The sequence below is a fragment of the Schistocerca piceifrons genome, chromosome 2 (assembly GCF_021461385.2).
Source record: "Schistocerca piceifrons isolate TAMUIC-IGC-003096 chromosome 2, iqSchPice1.1, whole genome shotgun sequence".
NCBI lineage: Eukaryota > Metazoa > Arthropoda > Insecta > Orthoptera > Acrididae > Schistocerca > Schistocerca piceifrons.
The window spans coordinates 692843748-692866967 of record NC_060139.1 but is presented as its reverse complement, the minus strand read 5'-3'; the positions used below and the strand labels follow the sequence as shown (position 1 = coordinate 692866967).

Here is a 23220-nt window from a genome sequence, read left to right as displayed (position 1 = left end):
CTGGAGTTGGCTGTATTAAAACCTGCATTATTTTTTAAGTAGACAATAATATTGTTATTTGGTCTCATGGCAGCTTTTCAAAAAATCTCAGTTCAATCTTCCCAAATATTCACTTCCCTGTGGAGGTAAAAAAGTATGGTTTGATCCCTCCCACATTAACAGAGAAGCCTGGCATTCACAAAATTTCATATCAGTGTGAGAAGGCTTACATTGGCTCAATTTGCACAATTCAGAACAGGTGTGTGGAACATCATTATCACACGAGAGTGTAACAGCCTGACAATGGGTGGTAGTTGATCACTGTTCAAATGAAGGACATAGGATGAAATTTGACAAGATCCTGGTAGATACCAGTATTTCTAATTTTTGGAACAGTGTGTTCAAGGAGTCAGTTGAAATTAGTTTGGCGGACAGCTTGATTAATAGATGTGAAACTCTCTACTATTTTGCATCAAAGCGCAATGTTCTTTGGTGTGGTCATCCAAGTATTTGATGATAGTCTCTTATTGCAATACATCATTGGAATCGGTGTCTACTACAGGCGGCGCCACAAACCTAGTCTTGAGGGCAGCACTGGTGGTGGGTAGCACAAGTGCCATGTACGATTTGGGGACATATAAAGGATAATGGGGTCCAGTCTTAGTGTGATATTTTAAAAGGACTAAGCAGCAGCATCTCTCCTGAAGATGGTGGACAAATGGATTGCTGAAATATTGAGTCATGTTGATTTTAGGATCTGATAGCAAATCATAAGGGACTGCCAAGAATTATTATGCCTGGAAAGCCTATGCAGTCACACCATGCATTTTTATTCAGATATATTACTACCATTTCAGGTGCAATGGTAATGTTTACATAAGTCTTCGATTCGAAATGAAAGACAGAAGTCAGTATTAACAGTATTTCAGGCAGAAAGCAGCATCTGCATACCAGCTCCTGAAACAAGAACATTTCAAGCAGGGCTCTGTATCTGTAGGTTAACCTTATTCCTGTTTCAGCAGCTGAAAAGTAGAAGCTATATGCAAAGTTCTTATTGTTATAAGAATAGTGTCAATGCTTACAATGACGTACGTTGATTATCTACTTATACCACAGTGTCTTTTTAAAGTTTATTTAACATTGTATGATATATAATCCCAAAACAGTATTTATAACAACGTAAACAATCAATTATTGACAAAATTATTTAATTGGATAGATAAAAAAATCTACTTACCAAGCAGTGGCAGAACGCACACATAAAAGACAGCTGTAACTGGCAAGCTTTTGGAGCCAGTGGCTCCTACTTCAGGCAGAAGGGTTAAAGGGGAAGGTAGAGGGGTGAAGGAAAAGAGCTGGAGAGGTCTAGAAAAAGTGGTAGATTTTGGAAAAGTTACCCAGAACTGCAGGTCAGGGGAGACTTACCATAGAGTCTTTCCTTCTCATCCCGTACAGTAAGTCTCCCATGACATGCGGTTCTGGGTGACATTCCCGAAATCTACAACTTTTCCTAGACCTCTCCAGTCCTTTTTTACTTCACCCCCCCCCCCCCCCCCCCCCCCCTTCAACCCTTCTGCCTAAAGAAGGAGCCACTGGCTTGGAAAGTTTTCCAGTTACAACCTTCTTGTGTGTGTGTTCTGCCATTACTTAGTGAGTAGATTTTTTATCTATCCAATTGCATAATTTTGTCAAAACAATATTTAAAATGTTATATTGTAAACACAAAGAATTTTCTCTCTTGCATCCACTAAAAATATATTTTCCATCCATTTTCTTCAAAATATACCATATTGTAAACAACTGCTCCACAGTCAGATATATGTTTAAAAAGAACACAAATTTATTAGGTGCATGCACAAAAAATTAACAAAATAACTTTAACCAAGTAAATCAATTACTAATAATAACACACGTGAGTGTAGGTTGCTACTCGCCACACAGGTCAAGCACTCACATCAGACGTGGCTGCAGTCAGGCCTCAGTGTCTGGAGTGGGTGTGCATATAAGTTGCACTCAAGGAATGTGTGTCTGTTTTCTACTTTGGAAAAATGGCTTTGTCCAAAACGTTAAATATTTGTATCATTATTTTTCACTGTACTTGCCTGGGTCTCAATGACTCATCCTCTATGTAGTAAGTAGCAATCTATCCTTTCCATTCTTCCATATATTAATAATGTTATCTATTGCCCCGTAAATGTCTAAATAGTTGAAGTTTTACATTATTGCAGATATTGCAGCACAATAAATTAAAAATTAGTTTTGACACTCAAATGCTATAAGTTCCAGGTGAGTTCCAGGTTTTTCTAAATAGCATATCATGGTTCAAATGGCTCTGAGCACTATGGGACTCAACATCTTAGGTCATAAGTCCCCTAGAACTTAGAACTACTTAAACCTAACTAACCTAAAGACATCACACACACCCATGCCCGAGGCAGGATTCGAACCTGCGACCGTAGCAGTCCCGCGGTTCTGGACTGCAGCGCCAGAACCGCTAGACCACCAGCATATCATGATCAATTTTTGTAGGTAGCAGTAGTAATACTGGTACTGTCCAATACAAATACAAAATCAAAAGGAATAATACTCTCAATACTCTCAGACACAAATGAAATGTTCAATAAGGCATAAAAAGAAGCAAGGTCAATGAAACTAGAAAATCAAATATATTACATTGTTTTAAGACTAATAATGAAACATCATGATGAGTAACTTCAGTGCACAATGATTTGATGAGATTAATGACCCAAACCATTCTTTCACTGCAAAAAGAATAGTTACTTTTCTTTATGAGAAGGCAACACAGAATTACTTTTATTTCCTGATTGAACCATTCACTCATTAGAAGAGTATGAACTGCTTTAAAGCTTCCTAGCAGATTAAAATAATATACTTGGCTGGTACTTCAACTGTAAATCTGCCTTTAATGAAGAATACTCATACCAACAGAGTTATCCAGACATGACTGACGACCCACACTTACAACTTCACTTCTGGCAGTCGCTCTAGCCTACTTTCTAAAATTAACAGAAGTTCTCCTGCACAATTGCTGAACTAGTACTCTTGAAAAATAAAATATTCCAAAGAAGTTGCTTAGTCATAACCCATAGGATTATTTCCAGACATCTGCAGCAGAGTGTGCACTGTTATGAAACTACTTGGTAAATTAAAATTGCTATTTCAGCAAAATATGCGGGACAGCTTCTGTGACGTATAGAAAGCAACTGGAATGAATTAGTGGCAGAAGTGAAGTTGAGGGCAGGTCATGAGCAATGTCTGAATAGCTCACTGGATAAAAGAGTTGCCCATGAAAGGAATGATCCCGGGTGCATGACTCTGTCAAGCACATTAGCTTTACACATGCGCGCGCGCGCGCGCGCGCACACACACACACACACACACACACACACACACACACACACACACTTGCATCCACAGTAGATGTTGGAAATACTAATAACAAGGTCAGTATATGTTAATTATATATAAAAACAAAGATGAGGTGACTTACCGAACGAAAGCGCTGGCAGGTCGATAGACACACAAACAAACACAAACATACACACAAAATTCAAGCTTTCGCAACAAACTGTTGCCTCGTCAGGAAAGAGGGAAGGAGAGGGGAAGACGAAAGGAAGTGGGTTTTAAGGGAGAGGGTAAGGAGTCATTCCAATCCCGGGAGTGGAAAGACTTACCTTAGGGGGAAAAAAGGACAGGTATACACTCGCACTCACGCACATATCCATCCACACATACAGACACAAGCAGACATATTTAAAAGACCAGTATATGTTAAAAATAATAAAGTAACTCTTTATTGCATTACTGACTGAAAATGGTATATTATGCCTGCTACAAGCTTCTAACATGCATTACAATAATGTTGGTATAAGTTAGAAATAAACTACTAGTAAAGGAGGAAATTTTGAACTCCTTATTACAAACACAGTGTTACAACATGCCATGGTGCTTCATGTAATGGGACCAAGTTGCTTCACAACAGGAACTTTATTTTATGGAGTAATTCTGCTGCTCAGCTTCAAGCTCCATCCGTTCTTTTGCTGTGATTTTCTCCTCATCAATCTCAACCTAATGATAAAATAGCACAAAATACAAACACAATTTACACTGTTTACTTTATATGTCTAAAACAAATATAAAAATTACACTCTGTCCACACCTTCTTTCTTCATACATTTATTTTTTTTACTTGCAAAGATCCACTCACTAATAATGTGACTATTTTGTCACATTTTGCATGAAACTATAAAAATTACCAATAACTAAAATGAATTACTACACAGTCACCTTTCTTTCATTTTTGCTTAAAGTTATGTTTTGACTGTTTGTAGGAGGAAATGCAATATGTGACTACACTGGAGAATGTACTGATTAACTTGAGATATAGGTACAGTAGAATTTTAGGGAATTAAGAGAGCATTTCAGTTTGCTTTTGGAGTTGTCATTTTGTAGGTTTCACACCACATTTTTTGTGAACACTTAGTTGATAATATTGCTTTTAAAATGCAGTTTGTTCATTAGTCAGCAAATAATCTGTAACATTTGGTTATTTTTGTAGCTACTACTTAGCATGATCATTGTATTTTTACACAGCAACATATCTGTTCCAGTTTAGAGTGACCTTAACAGTTACTCTTGAAAATTCTGCATAGTTCTAATTTTTTTAAAGTGTATCAGTTTTAAATCCTGGATCTTCTCTTGCATGATACTTTACCAAGATTATATTTTTAATGATGGAATTGAGACATTTAAAATGAAATACATTTTACCAGTGGAAAAATGTTCCTGATGTAGTGCAAAACGGGCTAATATGTTCCTCTTTAAAAGACTTTGACAGACAAATAGTGGATCAGCTACCTTAGTCTCATTCTGCCTTCCTTGCCAAAAATATTGGCATGTGAACATATTCACATTCTTTTAACACAAAACATTCTAAACCCTTGTACCCTGTGAAACATTCATACTCAGAATCTCCCTCTCACTGCCATTGTCTACATATCTATCTTTCTCCCACTGTTCCCTTTTTCTCCAGTTGGCTCTTTTTCCTATCTCTCTCTCCCACTGTCACTGTCATCATCCCCCTATCTTGCTCTTCCTTCCCACTGTCTTCTCTGCTACTTTCACTGTCTTTCTGTCCCACTGCCATTATCTTTATCCCATTTTCTCTTTCCCATTGCCATTGTCTCTTTCTTTCTTGCTTTCAGTCTGCTGTCTTTGTCTTTAACCACCATTGTCTCCCCTCCACACATGTCCTTGTGGATGGTTTTGAACCCTAGACTGGGAAATTTTAACGTGTCTGTATGGGGAATGGGGGAAAGTGGGTAAATTTTATCATGTTATTCCTCCCCCCTCCCTCCAAGCCAGTGTGTGGTCTCCAGAAGGTGGAATGAGGACTGAGGCAGCTGGTTCCCTACTTGTCTGTCAGATTAGAAGCATTTTTGATTTTTGTGTGCTCCAACAGGAGCATTTTTCAGCTTGTTCCCTTCTTTTCCCTATTACAGGAGGGTGTGCTGCTTATTTAAAATGAATTCTGTATTTCAGTATAATTATGACAGTTTATTTATGTATTTTGACAGATTTATATAATTTCAAACATATAAACAACAAATAAGTAAGCCTAAAGTAAGGTTAACACTCGTCTCTCATCCAACACAAGTTCACTTTACACTACTTTACATGAGAATGCACAACATTTTTTTTGGCTACACCTACAATATACCAAAAAAGTAGCATTTGACTTGCAAATACAAAGAAATTCATATGGAAAAATAATTTTTTGTGGGGTGCTTTTGCTGCCAGGTGAAGACAGCCTGTATATGTGAGACACCTATTATACAGACAGCACTTCATTAAGTTTTATTGGTGAAAAAATTGTGGCTAAAACATAGTTTGGTGACCTCAGAACCCTTGCAATGACCCCAGAATCCTTACCATGTGTTCACTATGTCAGGTAAAACTATATTACTCAGACCAGTTGTTATGCACATATTTATGTGCATAAGTATGGTAACTCTGAACCTCTGGGTCTCTTTAATGGCTAAGCATCTCAAAAAAAGTTTCAAGATCACTGATAACATCATCTTAAGACACATACGGTACAGATATCGATGATTTGCCAGGAATGGAAATTACTGACGAGGCCATTCCTGCAACTGGCACTTCTGGTAACCAAAAATCATGGTTTTCGGGTGTATCTTAATAATGGGTAAAGATTTTTGAAAATGAGAAGATGGTGTTTCTAGATGAAAGTTTACAGAATGTAAGTTAAAATTTAAGTCATTTTCTATGGTCAACTGTAGCCTACTGCGCAAAAAATGGTTAAAAACCGGTTTTTGCAGTTTTCTGCCTAAATACAATAACTTTGAACATGTGGATATTGGTGATGGATAATAATTTTGAAAAAAGTTTCATATTTCCCCAAGAACATCATCTTAAGAAGATATGGTAAAAATCTGGATGATTTTCCACAAATATAAATTACATCAGTAGCCATCCCCACAATTGGTACTGTTGGTATCCAAAAATCAGAGTTTTTTTGGGGGTTTTCTCAGCAACCAACCACAATCAAATGGGTCTTTGGTAAGCCACCTAAGGTCCACTCTAGAATGCCCTTAATGCAAAGAAACCAACTGTTCTGCTCAATTTTCTTGCGCTGGAGAAAACGTGTAATGTCTGAACAGTGACACCATAGTGTAGGATAGTTACAGTATGCCCATTCTTCTGATAGGTGTACAAGTGATTGCTAGACCAAGGGCCATCCAAAACACCTGCCCCTTATCTGTGGGATCAAAAGAACCTGAGATACGATCCCCTGAAAAACCACATTTTTGCACATGGATTTTTGGATCATTTTGGTATGGTGCACTATCATGCGCAGACCAAAATGACAGATGAAACAGACAGCTGTTTGGCTGGAAACCAGCTGACTGACCATCCTACAAGCCAGATAGATCTGGTGACCAGATATTTGGCCAAACATTGTCATGAAGCATGTTGTAATGTGTAGGTCTGAGCAAGCACGTGGAGGTGAGCCACAGACGGTCAGGTATTTGGTAAATTCAGACAATGTCATTCATAACTGAAGGGAGTGATTGACATATTTATTAACTTACCTGTTTGATTTTTTTGTAAATTGTGATCACTTTCACGTGTTATTTGAGATTACTACTAAAATAATGTGTTAAGTGCAAGAGAATTTACAAAAACTGTCATTGGTAAAGAAAAGATTGCCTGTTTGTGAATATTTTGATCCAAACAGTGACAACAATAAGTATGCTGTTTATTTGTTTGTTGTACTGGGTTCAGATTTCTTGTGGCAAAGAAGGAAAAAAAGTATGTCCATACTACAGCCTTAACTCGACATTTATTCTTTTGTTTTGAAATGTTTTCTAACACTGATCAACTGGTGTGTGTTCACAGATGTGATGATTTATGGAATACTTGGTTTAATTAAACTTGTTTGTGATCTGTAGATGTTTTTGTAAAATATAGCTATAAAAACAGTTTAAACTAATAGAAAATACCAAACCTATCTTAAACCTAATAAAATATTTTTTTACCTAACAGATACTTTACCTGTGAAGAATCATTTGAAAATGAAACTTCTAGATAAATTTCAAGCCGTTAACAAAGGTGTAACTGCTAGTATATCAACACCATGTTTAGCCATCCCCAATAAAAATCTGTCTTCAACACTGGCAGAAATGCAATTGACTATGTCAGAATCACTTGAAAAGCAATTGCTTTGGGATGCAAATGTTATGAAAGTTTAAAAAATCATTATTTAATAGCAGAGAATATTTCATTAAATAGTGAGCTTTTTATCTGTTGAAAGGACCATATTTACGAGGGTTGGAACTTAAATAGTGGCAACTATTTATTCACAACTGATACAAAAGATACATGTTCGGACCTGTTACTGTCCTTCAAAGTAGTCACCAGAATTGTGTAGAACCTGTTGCCAGAGCTGTGGAAGGAGTAGTATACCATTAGCAGAGCCTGTTCTGTTGATGGTGCGAATGGAGCGGTCTGCTGCCTGTCGAATCTCTGGAACAGTTCTGAAGCGAATGCCACAAAGTGGTTTCTTAATCTTCGGAATCAAATCAAAGTCACAAGGACTTAAGTCTGGGGAGTATGGTGGATGGTACAGTACTTCCCAGTTCCATCGACTGAACAGAGCAGCCACAGCTTGCGCTATATGCACCCACACATTGTCACGCAAAATGATGGGTGGGTTGCGCAGAAAGTATCGCCGCTTCTTTCGCAAAGCTGGTCACAGGTGATGCTCCAAAAACAAACAGTAATACTGTGCATTGACGGTTTGCCATGGAGGAACATAATGCGTGAGGATAAGACCATCACAGTCGTACATGAGAATCACCATAACTTTAGACCGCTCCATTTGCACTATCAACAGAACAGGCTCTGCTAATGGTATACTATGCCTTCCACATCACTGGCAATGGGTTCTACAAAATGCTGGTGACTACTTTGAAGGACAGTAACAGGTGCAAACATGTAACTCTCTCGTATCAGTTATGAATAAATAGTTGCCACTATTTAAGTTCCAGCCCTCGTATAAGACTCCTAGAACAAGCGTTACTCCCCATAAAATGCCAAGCCATATATACATTTCCCAAACAATTGTTCCTGATATCTACAAAATAATTTATGAAAAAACCAAAAGAAATATTTTAGGTGCTCTCATAACTTCTGTTGTATGAAGCTGTTTGCATAACAGTGGCAGCTTCCTGAATTTCACAGCTCATTGGTTGTCTCCTGAATTCCAGCTGAAACATGGAGTTCTTGCTATGAAGCCATTTCTAGGTTTTGACACTGGAGAAAATATAGCAAGGGAGATTAATACTATCACAGACCATTGGTATACTGACCTATGCAAAGTACATTTACTTAAGCATGACAGTGGTGCTAATATGGTCAAAGATTTGGAGTGTGCGAGTCTGATTTTGGTAGACGTTTTATTTACACTCCTGGAAATGGAAAAAAGAACACATTGACACCGGTGTGTCAGACCCACCATACTTGCTCCGGACACTGCGAGAGGGCTGTACAAGCAATGATCACACGCACGGCACGGCGGACACACCAGGAACCGCGGTGTTGGCCGTCGAATGGCGCTAGCTGCGCAGCATTTGTGCACCGCCGCCGTCAGTGTCAGCCAGTTTGCCATGGCATACGGAACTCCATCGCAGTCTTTAACACTGGTAGCATGCCGCGACAGCGTGGACGTGAACCGTATGTGCAGTTGACGGACTTTGAGCGAGGGCGTATAGTGGGCATGCGGGAGGCCGGGTGGACGTACCGCCGAATTGCTCAACACGTGGGGCGTGAGGTCTCCACAGTACATCGATGTTGTCGCCAGTGGTCGGCGGAAGGTGCACGTGCCCGTCGACCTGGGACTGGACCGCAGCGACGCACGGATGCACGCCAAGACCGTAGGATCCTATGCAGTGCCGTAGGGGACCGCACCGCCACTTCCCAGCAAATTAGGGACACTGTTGCTCCTGGGGTATCGGCGAGGACCATTCGCAACCGTCTCCATGAAGCTGGGCTACGGTCCCGCACACCGTTAGGCCGTCTTCCGCTCACGCCCCAACATCGTGCAGCCCGCCTCCAGTGGTGTCGCGACAGGCGTGAATGGAGGGACGAATGGAGACATGTCGTCTTCAGCGATGAGAGTCGCTTCTGCCTTGGTGCCAATGATGGTCGTATGCGTGTTTGGCGCCGTGCAGGTGAGCGCCACAATCAGGACTGCATATGACCGAGGCACACAGGGCCAACACCCAGCATCATGGTGTGGGGGGGGGGCGATCTCCTACACTGGCCGTACACCACTGGTGATCGTCGAGGGGACACTGAATAGTGCACGGTACATCCAAACCGTCATCGAACCCATCGTTCTACCATTCCTAGACCGGCAAGGGAACTTGCTGTTCCAACAGGACAATGCACGTCCGTATGTATCCCGTGCCACCCAACGTGCTCTAGAAGGTGTAAGTCAACTACCCTGGCCAGCAAGATCTCCGGATCTGTCCCCCATTGAGCATGTTTGGGACTGGATGAAGCGTCGTCTCACGCGGTCTGCACGTCCAGCACAACTGCTGGTCCAACTGAGGCGCCAGGTGGAAATGGCATGGCAAGCCGTTCCACAGGACTACATCCAGCATCTCTACGATCATCTCCATGGGAGAATAGCAGCCTGCATTGCTGCGAAAGGTGAATATACACTGTACTAGTGCCGACATTGTGCATGTTCTGTTGCCTGTGTCTATGTGCCTGTGGTTCTGTCAGTGTGATCATGTGATGTATCTGACCCCAGGAATGTGTCAATAAAGTTTCCCCTTCCTGGGACAATGAATTCACGGTGTTCTTATTTCAATTTCCAGGAGTGTATTTGCCTGTAACTGAGTCACTGAAGGTCCATAATTGCTGCTGGTAGACCACTTGTAATGCACTTCATTCATTAGAGCTTATCTCAAGAAAAGTTGTTGGTGATTAAAAAGGAGCTAAATTTACTGGAGTATCCATTGGCGCAAATATCAGCCCAAGACAGAATTCCACCATTTATGTGGCAAAGCGCCTATAGGAACGAAAAAGTGCTCTGTTGCTGTATGTGGCTGATCAAAATACACTTACTTTTTGATGTATTGTCAGTAGTTTTTGATGGAGTAGAGTGCTAAGCTTTAGAAGCCCTTCGTAGAAAGAAGTTTTGGTAACTCCTGCATATACAAGGTAAGACTGTATGTTGTGGCAGTAAATATGTACTTAGACAAGGAGGAGACAGCACAAGGATCTAGTGACTTACTATGTGTAGGGAGCCTCTTTGAAAGCTGAATTAGAAAGTTCTCTCAGATCCTTAAATAAAGATGACAAATCACTTATTTGCAACACAAGATTCAAGGCAGGCTATCTGAGTGTTGTTGAAGATGAAACAGCTCAACAAAATATCTTCTGGAATTTGGCAAAGAATCTTCCACCAGTAGCAGTTCATTACCACACCCACTAAAAGAAGTAGAGGAGATGAGACTGAATCAACTGCGACTCACGAAGTTCAAAACACATTTTGGGATTCCTTTACTGAGGTAGAAAATAAAAATAATAAGAAACTTCCTGGCAGATTAAAACTGAGTGCCCGACCGAGACTCGAACTATATAGTAAACAGAAAAATGTCCAAAATACCACAGCATCTAAACTTTACAGATCACAAGAAAGTTGTGAAAAGATATACTTTCAGGAGAAACGTCCTGAAGAAAAAGGAAAGGAAAAACAAAAAAAAACAAAAAACAAAAACAAACAGACCTGAAAATGTTACATCAAAATATTCAGCACCTAAGCAACAAGTGAATGCAAGTTACAGCAAACTCTAAGTGAGGAGAATGCAGATATAGTCATTCCTACACAACATGTTTTGTTCAATAATTGAATTACAATTACTAAACCTGACAGCTATGCTATGTCCACTAATTTCAATCAGAACATAAAAGTGGGAGTGAGGCCATGTATTGCACATAGCATATACATTCTGCAAAACTGTATTTCATCACAGAACTTGTGTATAAATGACATTTGAAATTTCAGCAATAAAGCTGGTGGTAAACAAAGTTCCCCTGATCATTATAGACCTACAGACCTCCTAATAACAGAGTTGATGATTTCTTACAAAACATAGAAAAAATGATTGACATTCTAAGTAGGAAATATAAGGATGTAGGTACTGTTTTAGATAGTGATTGTAATATGGATTCCTTAGAGTACACTGAAGATTATGAAAAGCTAAATGACATTCTGCGTAGTTAAAAATTTCCCAGAGAGAGTTCATGTGCCAACCAAACTAACTAGAGACACCTCTAGTTGTACAGACAAAAAAATAGATACATACATAGAGTTGATACAGTAAACTTCCACCTCTCAGATCACATTTGTCAGACAGCTGAAATATTGAATATAAACGATCCACAAAGAATTCATGAGACGAAGGAAATTTGATGTATAAATGACAAATCTTTGTAGAAGTTAAAGTCTTCACTGTAGTCTGAGACATGGAATAATGTATATTGTGCTGAAAATGTTGCAGACAAGTGAAATAACTTTTTTAACACTTTATCCATTTCAACGTAACATTGACAATCCCTTTCAAAAAAAAAAAAAAAAAAAAAAAAAAATGCCCAGAATTGTGTAAGAGTGTCTTCTAGAGTGAGACAAATGAAGTAGAAAATACTTACTAGCTGGAAAATATGTAAACAGTTCCCAGAGTGATAACCTAGAGATAATTACCTATCTCGTCAAAAAGTCTATATACATACACCAAAAAACTGTATAACAAACTCAGTTAACATTAAAAAATCAATATGGAACTGTGTAAGTAAGTGATTTGGTAGAAAACCGAAATGTAGCATCAGCAGTATCCAACTGAGGAATGATAGTGTGACCCTTATATAGTCGTAATGCTTTTAGTAACTCAGGTACAATATATGTGGTCTTTGGTTCTGATGATCATAGAACTCCTAACCAGGTACAAAAATGGTCAATGTTTATGAAATAAATAAAACTGGAAAAGAGCGAATTATAAATAAAATAAGGAATCAATTTACAACAGGCACTGAATAAAATGCAATTCCCTCCATTATCTTAAAGAGGTGCAAACAGTCACTCTTTGCTGTTCTGGTTCCCCTGTTCAATAAAAGTTTAAATGAAGGTGTATTTCTATCTGAATTAAAATTTACAGTAGTCATGTCACTGCTTAAAAAAGGTAGGACTGACAAAGTTGAGAACTATTGACCAATCAGTTTAATTCTGATCCAAATTTTTAGAAAAAAATGTTGCACTGAAATTAGAAAACTTCTTTGTCACAGAAAAAATGTTACAAGTCATCGAACATGGTTTTAGGAAAGGCTACTCAAAATCATCTGCCATATGTGATCTAGTGCACAAAGTATTAATGAAATTAGATGAGAAAGAAAGGGTGCCATATTTGTTCCTAAATTTATCACCAGCTTTTGTCATACTATCTCATGAGCTGCTATGAGCTGTCATCAGATAAATAGCTAAGTCTGTTACAATCATACCTATAACACAGATATCAGGTTACACAACTTACACACAAATTGAGCAACATTATTAAAATATACAGCTGCAGTCCAGCTACAGTGCAGTGTGGTTTGACCCAAGAGCTAGTTGTGGGGCCTTAATTGTTCACATTATATATTAATAATCTACTCACAGTGCACAATAGCAAGGTAACTATCAGACAACAAAACATTTGTTACCTGGAAACACAATGAGAATGATCTGGCCCTAATTTGTTGTGGTGTCTTGCTTGGCTTGAAAAATTACTTTCACAGTATCACTTGGGCTTAAACCTTAGTAAAATAAGTCTAATGGTCTTTCAAGTAAACCATCAACCTGCTGGAGTGCAATGGAATGTTATGACTGATAATGGTACAGAAATAAAGTTGGATGATAAAACTGCCCTCCCTGGTGTAGTGTTAGACACGCATCTCTCTCTCTCTCTTGGAAACATCACATTTCTCTTTTACACAAAAAACTAAGAAAATCAATTTACCGAAGGAGGACAACACCACAACACAAGTTAATTATGAGCAATTATGACCTGTGGTTATTGGAACAGGCAGGCATGTATAGGAGTAGCTGACCTTATTGCACATACAATACCTTATTTTCCTTCCATGAATCATCCAAACAGACAACAGCCCCTATTACATGAGGATCAGATTTTGTAACAAACTTCCAAAGAATTTAAAAAGCTCAAGTGTAAGCCACTTTCAAATGGCCTTGATGGAGTTTCTTACCAATAAATGTTCTTACAGTACAAAGGAATTTGTTTCAGAGCAATATAATATTTTCATTTGTAACAATGCTATTCATAAGCACCAATAATAAGGAGATATACTGCTTTTTTATTCTCTGTAATTTCTCCACAAATTTTTGACAGAAATGTAAAATATGTCCACAATTCACAGAAAATCCTGCAGTATCATGTGCTATCGATACCATGCAGCACCAGTACACATTTAGAAGTTGGCAGCTCCCATGTGATCATGCCACCAATCCATGGCCAGCTCCGAGACACACCCTCCTCAGCCTGAGCCACTAAGGAGCTAACTTAAAGGACACTGTACTGGTCTAGCCACCAGATAAGAAACCAGTCTCCACATGAATGAGACAATTTAGGGCATAACAGATTACAAATACACAGTCATACATACAAAGAAAAATTTAGATAAACAGCAAAACCATTTTCACACATCATTCAGTCAAGCTAGATGATGATGATGATGATGATTTGGGTTGAGGGGGCACTCAACATCATGGTCATCAGCACCCTGTCAAAAAGTCAATATGAAATCTTATGGGTGGGGATGAAGGCTGTCTCCACATGTGGAGCAGTTTATAATGTACTAAAGTCTGCTTCCCCACCAGTTTAGGGATTAGGTCTGACAGTTCGCAAAATTTCACCACTCTGTTAACACTAGTATCGGTATCTGCGAGGATGGTGGGCTGATCTCCAGTGAGACCGAGGGCCTGCCATAATATCAGTATACAGGACACAGGTAGCCACAATATGCTAAACTGAAAGTGACACGCCACAAACTTCACAGAATGTTGGATCCTCCTGCTGGAGGAGGAAGCCATGTGTGAAAGGGCTATGCCCGATGCACAGTCTGGTAAGCAAAACCTCCTTCCAGTGGCGAGGCTGACACGAAGTCCACCAAGCCTTTGTGGTCGATTTGAGCGACTGCAGTTTGTTGTCTGACACCTGCAACCATTCAGTCTCCCACTGACACATGATGCATCTGTCAGAAAATGAGATAATGGTGTGCAACGGCATGGGACTTTGATGGATGCTTCCTTGGCAGCTTTGGCAGCCATGTCGTATCCCAACGAGGCCAGGTACCCAGCAAAAGGCCACCTCCTTTCCATGGCACTGGAGCCTTTGTAAGGAGTCATGGATGAGCTGAATCAGTGGGTCTACCAGATACATTTGGTGATATGCTTGCAGTGCACTAAGAGAGTCGGAACAGACAAGAAAACTCATATGGTGATGTTTGTGAACCCTCTCCAGTGCCATTAGAATGCCATATAACTCCGCATCATAATTTGTAAATTGTTCTGGAAGACACACTTTAAAAACCCTACCAGAGAAAGCCACAGAACAACTAAGAGCATTCTCCTGCTGGGATCCATCTGTATAAATAATGATAAAACTATGGTACATACTTAAAAAGATGAAAACAAAGTTGTAAAACCCAGGCCTGGAGTACAATTTTTGTCAATCTAGAAGTAAGGTGAGCAAAGCCCTGTGGTGCTTCTATGCAATAAAAATTCAGATAAGAAAGTGAGTCTCAACTATCAGTCAGTTCAGCTCTCTGTCTAGCCTAAATGTTGTCACTCAGCCTCTGTCACTACTGTGGATATTGGACTCAATCCATCTCATCGACTTGTATTGGATATTGCTCTGGACTTGCATTTGGCAATCAAGTTAAGTAAAAGAAGTTCATAAAATATTATGTGTGAATCTTATTTTTTTGCTCTCTGTTATAGAACATGTCAACTGCTTGGCATCTGCCACCAGGATGACCAAACAAATCCTGTATTTGTCTATGGGGAATAATAGAACAAATAATGAAGAGACTCAAGAAACTCAACTTTGCCATTGCGGATGATGTTGCAATATAGGATGAAAACAAGGCTAATGTGCAACAGTAGCTAAACAACTAGAATGTTAAATCCAAGCAGTCTCAAGATTATACCAGCAAGTCCAAAACATTAGTTCTGGATGTTAGGCAACAGAACTTCTGTGCTAACACCACTATAGATGAAACAAAGTTGGAATAAGTACATCAGTTATGTTGACTTTGCAATGTAGTAATAAAATGTGACTGAGCATCTGCAGAACTCACTAGTCGGGTTCATAGTGAGGTCAATTTTATTACCTTGTGAATTAGACTCTTTGAGATAGGGAAGTTCCTTAGGGGAAATAAAAATTAATATTCCGCAAGACTTTTATGTACAAGTTACCACCGTACAGTTTAGAAACCTGCACCCAAAGCAACAGAAACATTAGAAAACAACAAGCTGTGAGGTGAAGTTCTTAAGGACAATGCTGTAGAAAATGACGAAGTAAAAAACAAATAACAAAAAATACTTGCCATCTTGTCCAAGTGAAACAACCCCTTAATGAGTTCTATGTTGAAGTCACCTTAAAATGGTTGGCAGATTATGGATGATGACATCTAAGCAGATTGTAATACTTATTCACTGCTCCTGGAAAACTGGAGCACATTCAAGAAAATGATGATTGTGATCATTATCCAATGTTGTCAGTCAGGCAACATATGAGAAATAGTCCAATAGAGTTTTGATGTACATTATCTGTAAGTGCATTAGAAGGAAAAAAAAGAGAAGGATAAATGCATTGCATTTCACAAAAAAGTTTATAATTTGACATCTGCAGAGTAACTATTGTAAGGAGCAACAAGCAGAACATTCTTTGAAGCGGTAAATCAAATTGGTTTGTAAATGCCAGGAACGGAGGAACTCAAATTCCAAAGGTTTCAGTAACCACAATGAAATGGCACCCCAAACACTAGGTACAGCTCCTTGCTAGTAACTAGCTGGAGGGAAGTACAAGGGCTACCCAGAAAGTAGATAAATACATCACACTCAAGTTTAGGCACTTATCAAAGCAGCAAAGAAGCTCTGAAATTTCATTGTTACATTGTTACATTCTTTCTTGCAGACAATGTTTTCAAGCATTTACTTTGTTCTTTGGGGAAGTTTGTTACCCCCCCCCCCCCCCCCCCCTTCCTCCACACAGATTGCAATTTGGTCTCACATTCACATACTTGACCCAGGTGTCATCTCCATGTAAGATTCAATCAAGTAATAAGTCACCATATTTTTCATAAGAATCGAGAAAGGTCAATGATGTAGGCATATGTTGGTTCTTGTGATTTTCTGTCAAGGTTGTTAAAATCCATTTTACACAAAATTTATGATAGCCTTGCTTCTATGAAATGATCTGATGCAACAAACTTTGTGGAATTTATGGAAAACCGAACGAGGACTGTGTCATAGTGAATTGATGCTTTTCTTGAATCTTCTCGTCAATTTTTGGGACCAGTTTATCAGTTGCAATTATTGGTCATTCATCTCATTCTTCATTGTGAACATTAGTTTGGCCATTTATAAATTTAATACACCACTGGCACACTCCACCTTCATACAATTGCAAACAGTTGTGGCACACATTTTCAACTTTTTGTGTTAAATAATGGGAAATGACATGAATCTCACATTGGCAAGGCTGGATGCTGAGTGAATGGACAAAAGCTGAGACAGCAATATGGCCATACTAGCCCCATCCATTGTTGCTGTAGGTAAGGCTCATCCAAACTGTGCCCCTGGGGTGCTGTGGCTGAGCCGTGTCACTTTGCAGACCATCAGGTCTGCCTGCCACGCCTCACCATGCCACTGTATGCATGCTCCATATAGAAGACAGACTGCCACATCCACAGCAGTCAAAAGCATTGATACGGTACAAAGCCGTTAGTCAACAGATGTAAGGGAGTGGCACGTCTGCACTATTTAAATCCGACTGGGAAATTAATTTCTTTTGTACTGGTGTCGAAAATCATGCCAAATGTTTAGTATGTCATCAGAACATCATGTATCTAAAAAAGTACTCGACTGAACGGCACTTTAATACCTGACACAAAGATCAGTTTGAACACTTGTCACAAGAGGAACATCAGTCACAGCTTGAAGAACTGAAAGAAAATTTCAAGCAGCATTTGACGCTTTATTATTTATAAACATCATAAATAAATAAAACTATATTTTATAATCTGATATGTCACTTATCAATGTGCCAGTTATTGAATGTCAGATTTTCAGCAACAAGGAACATTTCTTTTCAGTTAATTTTTATATTTGAGTGGCATTAAATCACATCGCACAGACATAAGGAAAAGTTTCAGATACATTTTTTTTACCCACTTTCTGAAAAGCTGTCACAAATGCTCTCTCGGACAGCAAGGTGTCATTAAGAGTCATTCTTTGTTTTTCTGTATTTGTGATTTGATGGATGCGAAAACATATGTTGTATTTTGATCTATCTTTTCAATTAATTAAAAAACAAATATTCCAATAGATAAAAATTTATTTGCGACCACACTTCACTGTCCTTTCTAGTATCTATGCCTGCTTTTCAGAGGAGCTGGGACAAAACGCATTTAAACCCAATCTTTTTTTGTTAGTTTTTTATTTGGGTTTCGATGAATGAAACAATTAATTGTTAAAATGATGAAAGTGTGTTAAAAACAGGATTGTACAAAATTAACTGTAAAGTTTTTTTTGCATTGTAAAGTTTTGTTTTCTGTGGTTGGAGCAGGAAACAGGTGGGCAAAGTTTGCATGCGAGTTACAGATGCTCGCTGAGAATTGTGAAAGCAGGGAATGCTTTGCAGGTGGGAACCTCATTAAGGATTGCTTGGTCGACTCGGTGGCTTGTATTTGTCCAGCAGACCTCACAGCAAATTTGAAAAAGTAGCTCTTTTGCCTCATTCTGTTGCTCCCCAAGTTGAACATATGGCCTCAGATATGGAGCAGCGATTAGTGGACAGAGCGGCAAACTTCATTTCATTTTTTATAGCTCGTCATATTCATTTGGGGTGTCGACCTTATACCATTAAAAGACAAAACCATGGATTTGGATATTTTTGTAGCCATGGAAAATGACCAATGGGCTTAAAATGGGAACACCTGACCAGTGTAACAATGGATGGAGCCCCTGTGCTATGAGGTGTACACACTGAATACCTGGGTTACGTCAGGTCAAAAATGGCTGAAAGGCCGTTCCTTATTCGCGGCAGTCCATTGTCTGATACACCAGGAGACACTTTGTGCGAAGATTGTCTATATAAAAAATGTTAAGGAAACAATTGTTCGAACAGTTAATTATCTTTGCTCGCATGGACTCACATATTGCCAATTTAGAGAATTTCTGGCTGATATCAAAGTGGAATATCCAGACATCCCCTACCACACTGAAGTAAGATGGCTGAGCAGAGGAAAGGTGCTTTATCGGTTTTTCTCCTTGAGAGAAGGAATTAATACTTTTTTGGAAATGAAAGGACGTCCTGAAGAATTACTTCGTGATCCTAAGTGGGTGGTGAATTTGGCTTTTTTGAGTGACCTAACTGGTCATTTTAAATACGTTGAACATTTCACTCAAAGGTGGAAATCACTATGTTGTTGATTTAGTGCAGACGATTCAGGCATTTAAAAAAAAACTTATTTTGTGGGAAAAACAGTTGTGCGAGGAGAATCATGGACACTTCCCTGCATTTGTCAGCATTAAAGAAGATGTGGATTTTTTAGATTATGTTCAAATAATTTGCTAATTGTAAGAAGAGCTTGAAAACAGATTTTTGGAGATAAGTGAGCTTCAATCAGCCTAGATATATTTGTTGGCCCATTTTTCCCTTTGGGCAGAGGATGTCTCACAAGTGTTTCAACTAGAGCAATATCTGCCTGAAGGACCATTTTCTTATGTGTAAGATTTTGGATGACTTTTACAGCTGTTTTCCTTGAGAGAATTATCCTCTTTTGCACAAGCACGTGGCCAAAGTTCTCTCAATGTTTGTTTCCACATATATATGTGAGCACTTTTTCTCCCTTTTAAAGCTAGTTAAAACTAAGAAGCATTCACTACTTAGCAATAAAACTTTGACTGTTTCCTTGAGATTTGCAGTCTCCTGCAATATTGTAGTGAACCTAGACAAAATAATTTCCTCAAAAAAGAAAAATGTGCAAAACATTGTCTTCTTTAACAATGTTGACTGTAAGGTTTAAAAGTCTTTATAACCTTAATTCTATTTCTTTAATAAGTTTTCAAACTTGGCCAATTAAAATTATTGTGTACAAAACAGCAAACTAAGGATCCGATGTCCAAACTCTGTAAAGGGATACAAAAAGCTGTAGCATGAAGTACAACAAAAAATATTTACTTGTAATTACTAAAAGTAAGAATGAGATTCTATATCTCTTACATAAAATTATTTCGAAATTAGAATATTTATGACACTAGTTCATTTACGATATTGATATGTCTTTCAGAAGATACCTACTGTACATATGACAAATATGCATGTGCCATACAAATAGGCTCAACCTGTGGGTCAGAAAACTATAAGTTGTTCTTTGATTGTTGTTTTGGACATTGTCTTCTAAAGCTTTGTGTAGTAATTCTGCCACATGAACACTAATTGTAATCTAAACAGTAAATGGTTAGCTTGTTTTACCACTCATCGACAACTTTTACATATCTGCACTACCTCTGTTATTTTGTTTATGTTGGATCTGACCGCTGGACAGTCCAACTCAGAGCTGTGCTTTGGTGTGCAGTCCTGTTCACTCTGCAGCTGTCTCTCGCTCCTATGCCGACACTAGCGACACACAGTTGTGTACGGGACGCTGAACTACACTGCCTTGCACCTGCCGGGCGCAGATCTTGGATGAGCCTGCTGCAGGTGAAAACGTAATCTACTTTCTGGATAGCCCTCACATTATTGCTTTCACATCTAAAAAGAAAAACAAACACATGGATCCCTCTTATGATGCCCCAGACAGGAACAAGGTTAAAAATGGAAAAAAAGTCCTTATTCACTTTGCTACATGGAGTGTACAGACTGGTCATATTTGGAGTTGATCCAAACATTTGGGCAATATTTTAAGATGGGATGCACAAGTGATTTGTACACTGACTGCATTTTCTCATTATGTTGCTAAAAAGCTGAAGGTAGCTATATGCTTTACTTATGTTTCCATTCCAGTTGTCATCCACAACATTCTAGTCACTGAATGCAATTTTTGCACTTTGTAAAGTGCAGAATTTCACACTGCTGAACACTTAAACAGGTTGACAAACTTTGCATCTGTTTCAGAATCTAAAGATGTCTGCTTGGGTAAATGAGCAACTTTTTCATGCAGTATTTCATTATACATAACCACACCACCTACAAAAAGTCTGAGGTTACTGTTAATATTGTCTGTCAGGCAGATGTGCACATCGTGCACAGCCAGCCCATGGCAGCCCACCCCACGCAAATTTGATCATGTAGAGCAAGTGGACACAGCTCAGACTGGGTCGCCTTGGTGCACTGTACCTGGGCCATCCCAACGGGCTCTGCTCTACTGGGCTGGCGTGAAGGGCCTTTAATGGCTCATGCATAGTGACACAGGCTGAAATCACTAATCCACTTGCTAGCCTACAGAGCCAATGCCCCTCATCGTCTCGAGAAGGTTTCCTAACAATAAAGTGTTATCACACTTTTTTTGCATTTCCTTAACAAAAAGAATTTGTGGCAATCCATTGAGTAATTAATTTTTTTGTCATCTCTATGTGAAGCATTTGCACCTTACACAATATGCGATTGTCTGGTAAGTATAATTGTTTGGGCACCCAGATTAACTGTTTGAGAAAAAACTAATAATTGTTGTAAATATGTTTTGCATGTGAGAGATGGGTGATTTCGGGTGGCAGAAATGACAAGGAGGAGATGAAACTGCTGCATGGTACAGCATGGTAAAACAGAGTCCTTCATTGGTCAGCCCAGGAAGTTAGTGGAAATGGTACACTCTGAGCCACAAACAAAATAGCATGTCCACAGATTTTTTGTCCATATCAGATGACGAATGTAGTCAATAAACAAAAGGGGAACTGCCTTTACAGTTTTGTATGTGGTATCACTGAACCACATGAATCAACTTTCATTTCGGTCTTCTGATTGGTATTGTTTAAGGTGGCTGTAACCTAGTGAGAGGTATCGTAATTGCCAAGTCGTAATGAGTGAACACTGTGAGCAAGCTTCTATATAAAATACAATGAGCTACTGCATCTACGTGTGAACTGTTAGACTTTGGAAGAAATGGAAGTGAGAGATAATTTTTGATGAAGGCTTCTCAGTTAACTTTCTGCATCAAATTAGAACAAAATCTCAAACTTTGACTTTCTAATTCTTATAACAGACATTTGACAATGATTTAGTCTTTTTTAGACATACAAAATGAAACTACATCAGGGAATAAAAGCCCATCATCCAAGAAGAGTGGATTTGGAGAATGGAATTCTGAGAAAGATATAGTTGAGAATGTCAGTATATGTTTTAAAGACAAAATGAGACTGAACCTAACAACAAGTGAGCCAGATAGTGAAGACCAAAATATGTCACTTTACTGCTGAAAATTACAGCATAATTACTTCCAAACATTTTTAGGCTGGCACACAAGATTTTTAGCTATTCATGCTGCTAGTATATTATGAGAAATTAGTTCAGGAGCCCATACAAAGGGTAAATGATTGTGATAACATACAACACCCCTTAGTGACAAACAATGCTGAACAATGAGAGAGCAGAGAATCTTGACAGATATAGGAACCAGTGACCAAAAGGTGGTTTTAGTGAGTCTGGATACCCAGATATTCTTCACTGATTCCACACTAACTACTTAACAGCCTACTACATGAAGGTTAGATTCAAAGAAATAGTGTCAATGGAAATTTATCATTTTATGCCAAGTAAATTATTAACAGATGGAACAAATCCCCTATGGTACACAAAACATATCAGAGAACTGTTAGAGAATCAATGAAAAGAGCAGGCCAGATTTAAAAGAAGGTAAAATCGCCAAGACTGGTAACAGTTTTCAGATGTTCGAAACTTAGTGTGGACTTCTATGCGAGATACTTTTAATAGTTTCCACAACAAGACTCTGCCTTGAAATCTGGCACAAATCCAAAGAGATTCATGTCATACACAATGTATACACAACCAATACGTTTATTGCATGATTGCAGTGGTACTGTTACCCAAGACATTGCAATTAAAGCAGGGTTACTAGAAACAGTTTTCCAAAATACTTTCACAAAAGAAGACATAGTAAGTATTCCAGAACTTGGATCAACAAAAGATGCCAACATGAGTAATTTGGATAATCTGGAAGTAGATACCACCAGCAAAGTGAACCAACTTATGTCACTTAAAAAAGGCAAGTCTTCCAGTCCAGATTGTATATCAATTAGATTCCACCCCAGATTATGCTGATAAAATGCTCCAGTTTCATCTATAATGAACAACAGTTACTCAATGAAAAATCCATACCTAATGACTGGAAAGT

The 23220-nt window shown here is 38.7% G+C and overlaps 1 protein-coding gene across 1 annotated transcript in view; it reads right to left on the bottom strand.

The window, feature by feature from the left end:
• Nucleotides 1–3822: 3822 nt before the first annotated feature.
• LOC124777183 (intraflagellar transport protein 80 homolog) overlaps nt 3823–23220 on the bottom strand; it is a 430351-nt gene continuing 410953 nt past the window's right edge. Inside the window, exon 16 of the mRNA XM_047252496.1 lies at nt 3823–4068. Within this exon, the coding sequence (XP_047108452.1) occupies nt 3988–4068 (81 nt within the window). The 3' untranslated portion in view covers nt 3823–3987. The remainder of the gene's footprint in view (nt 4069–23220) is intronic.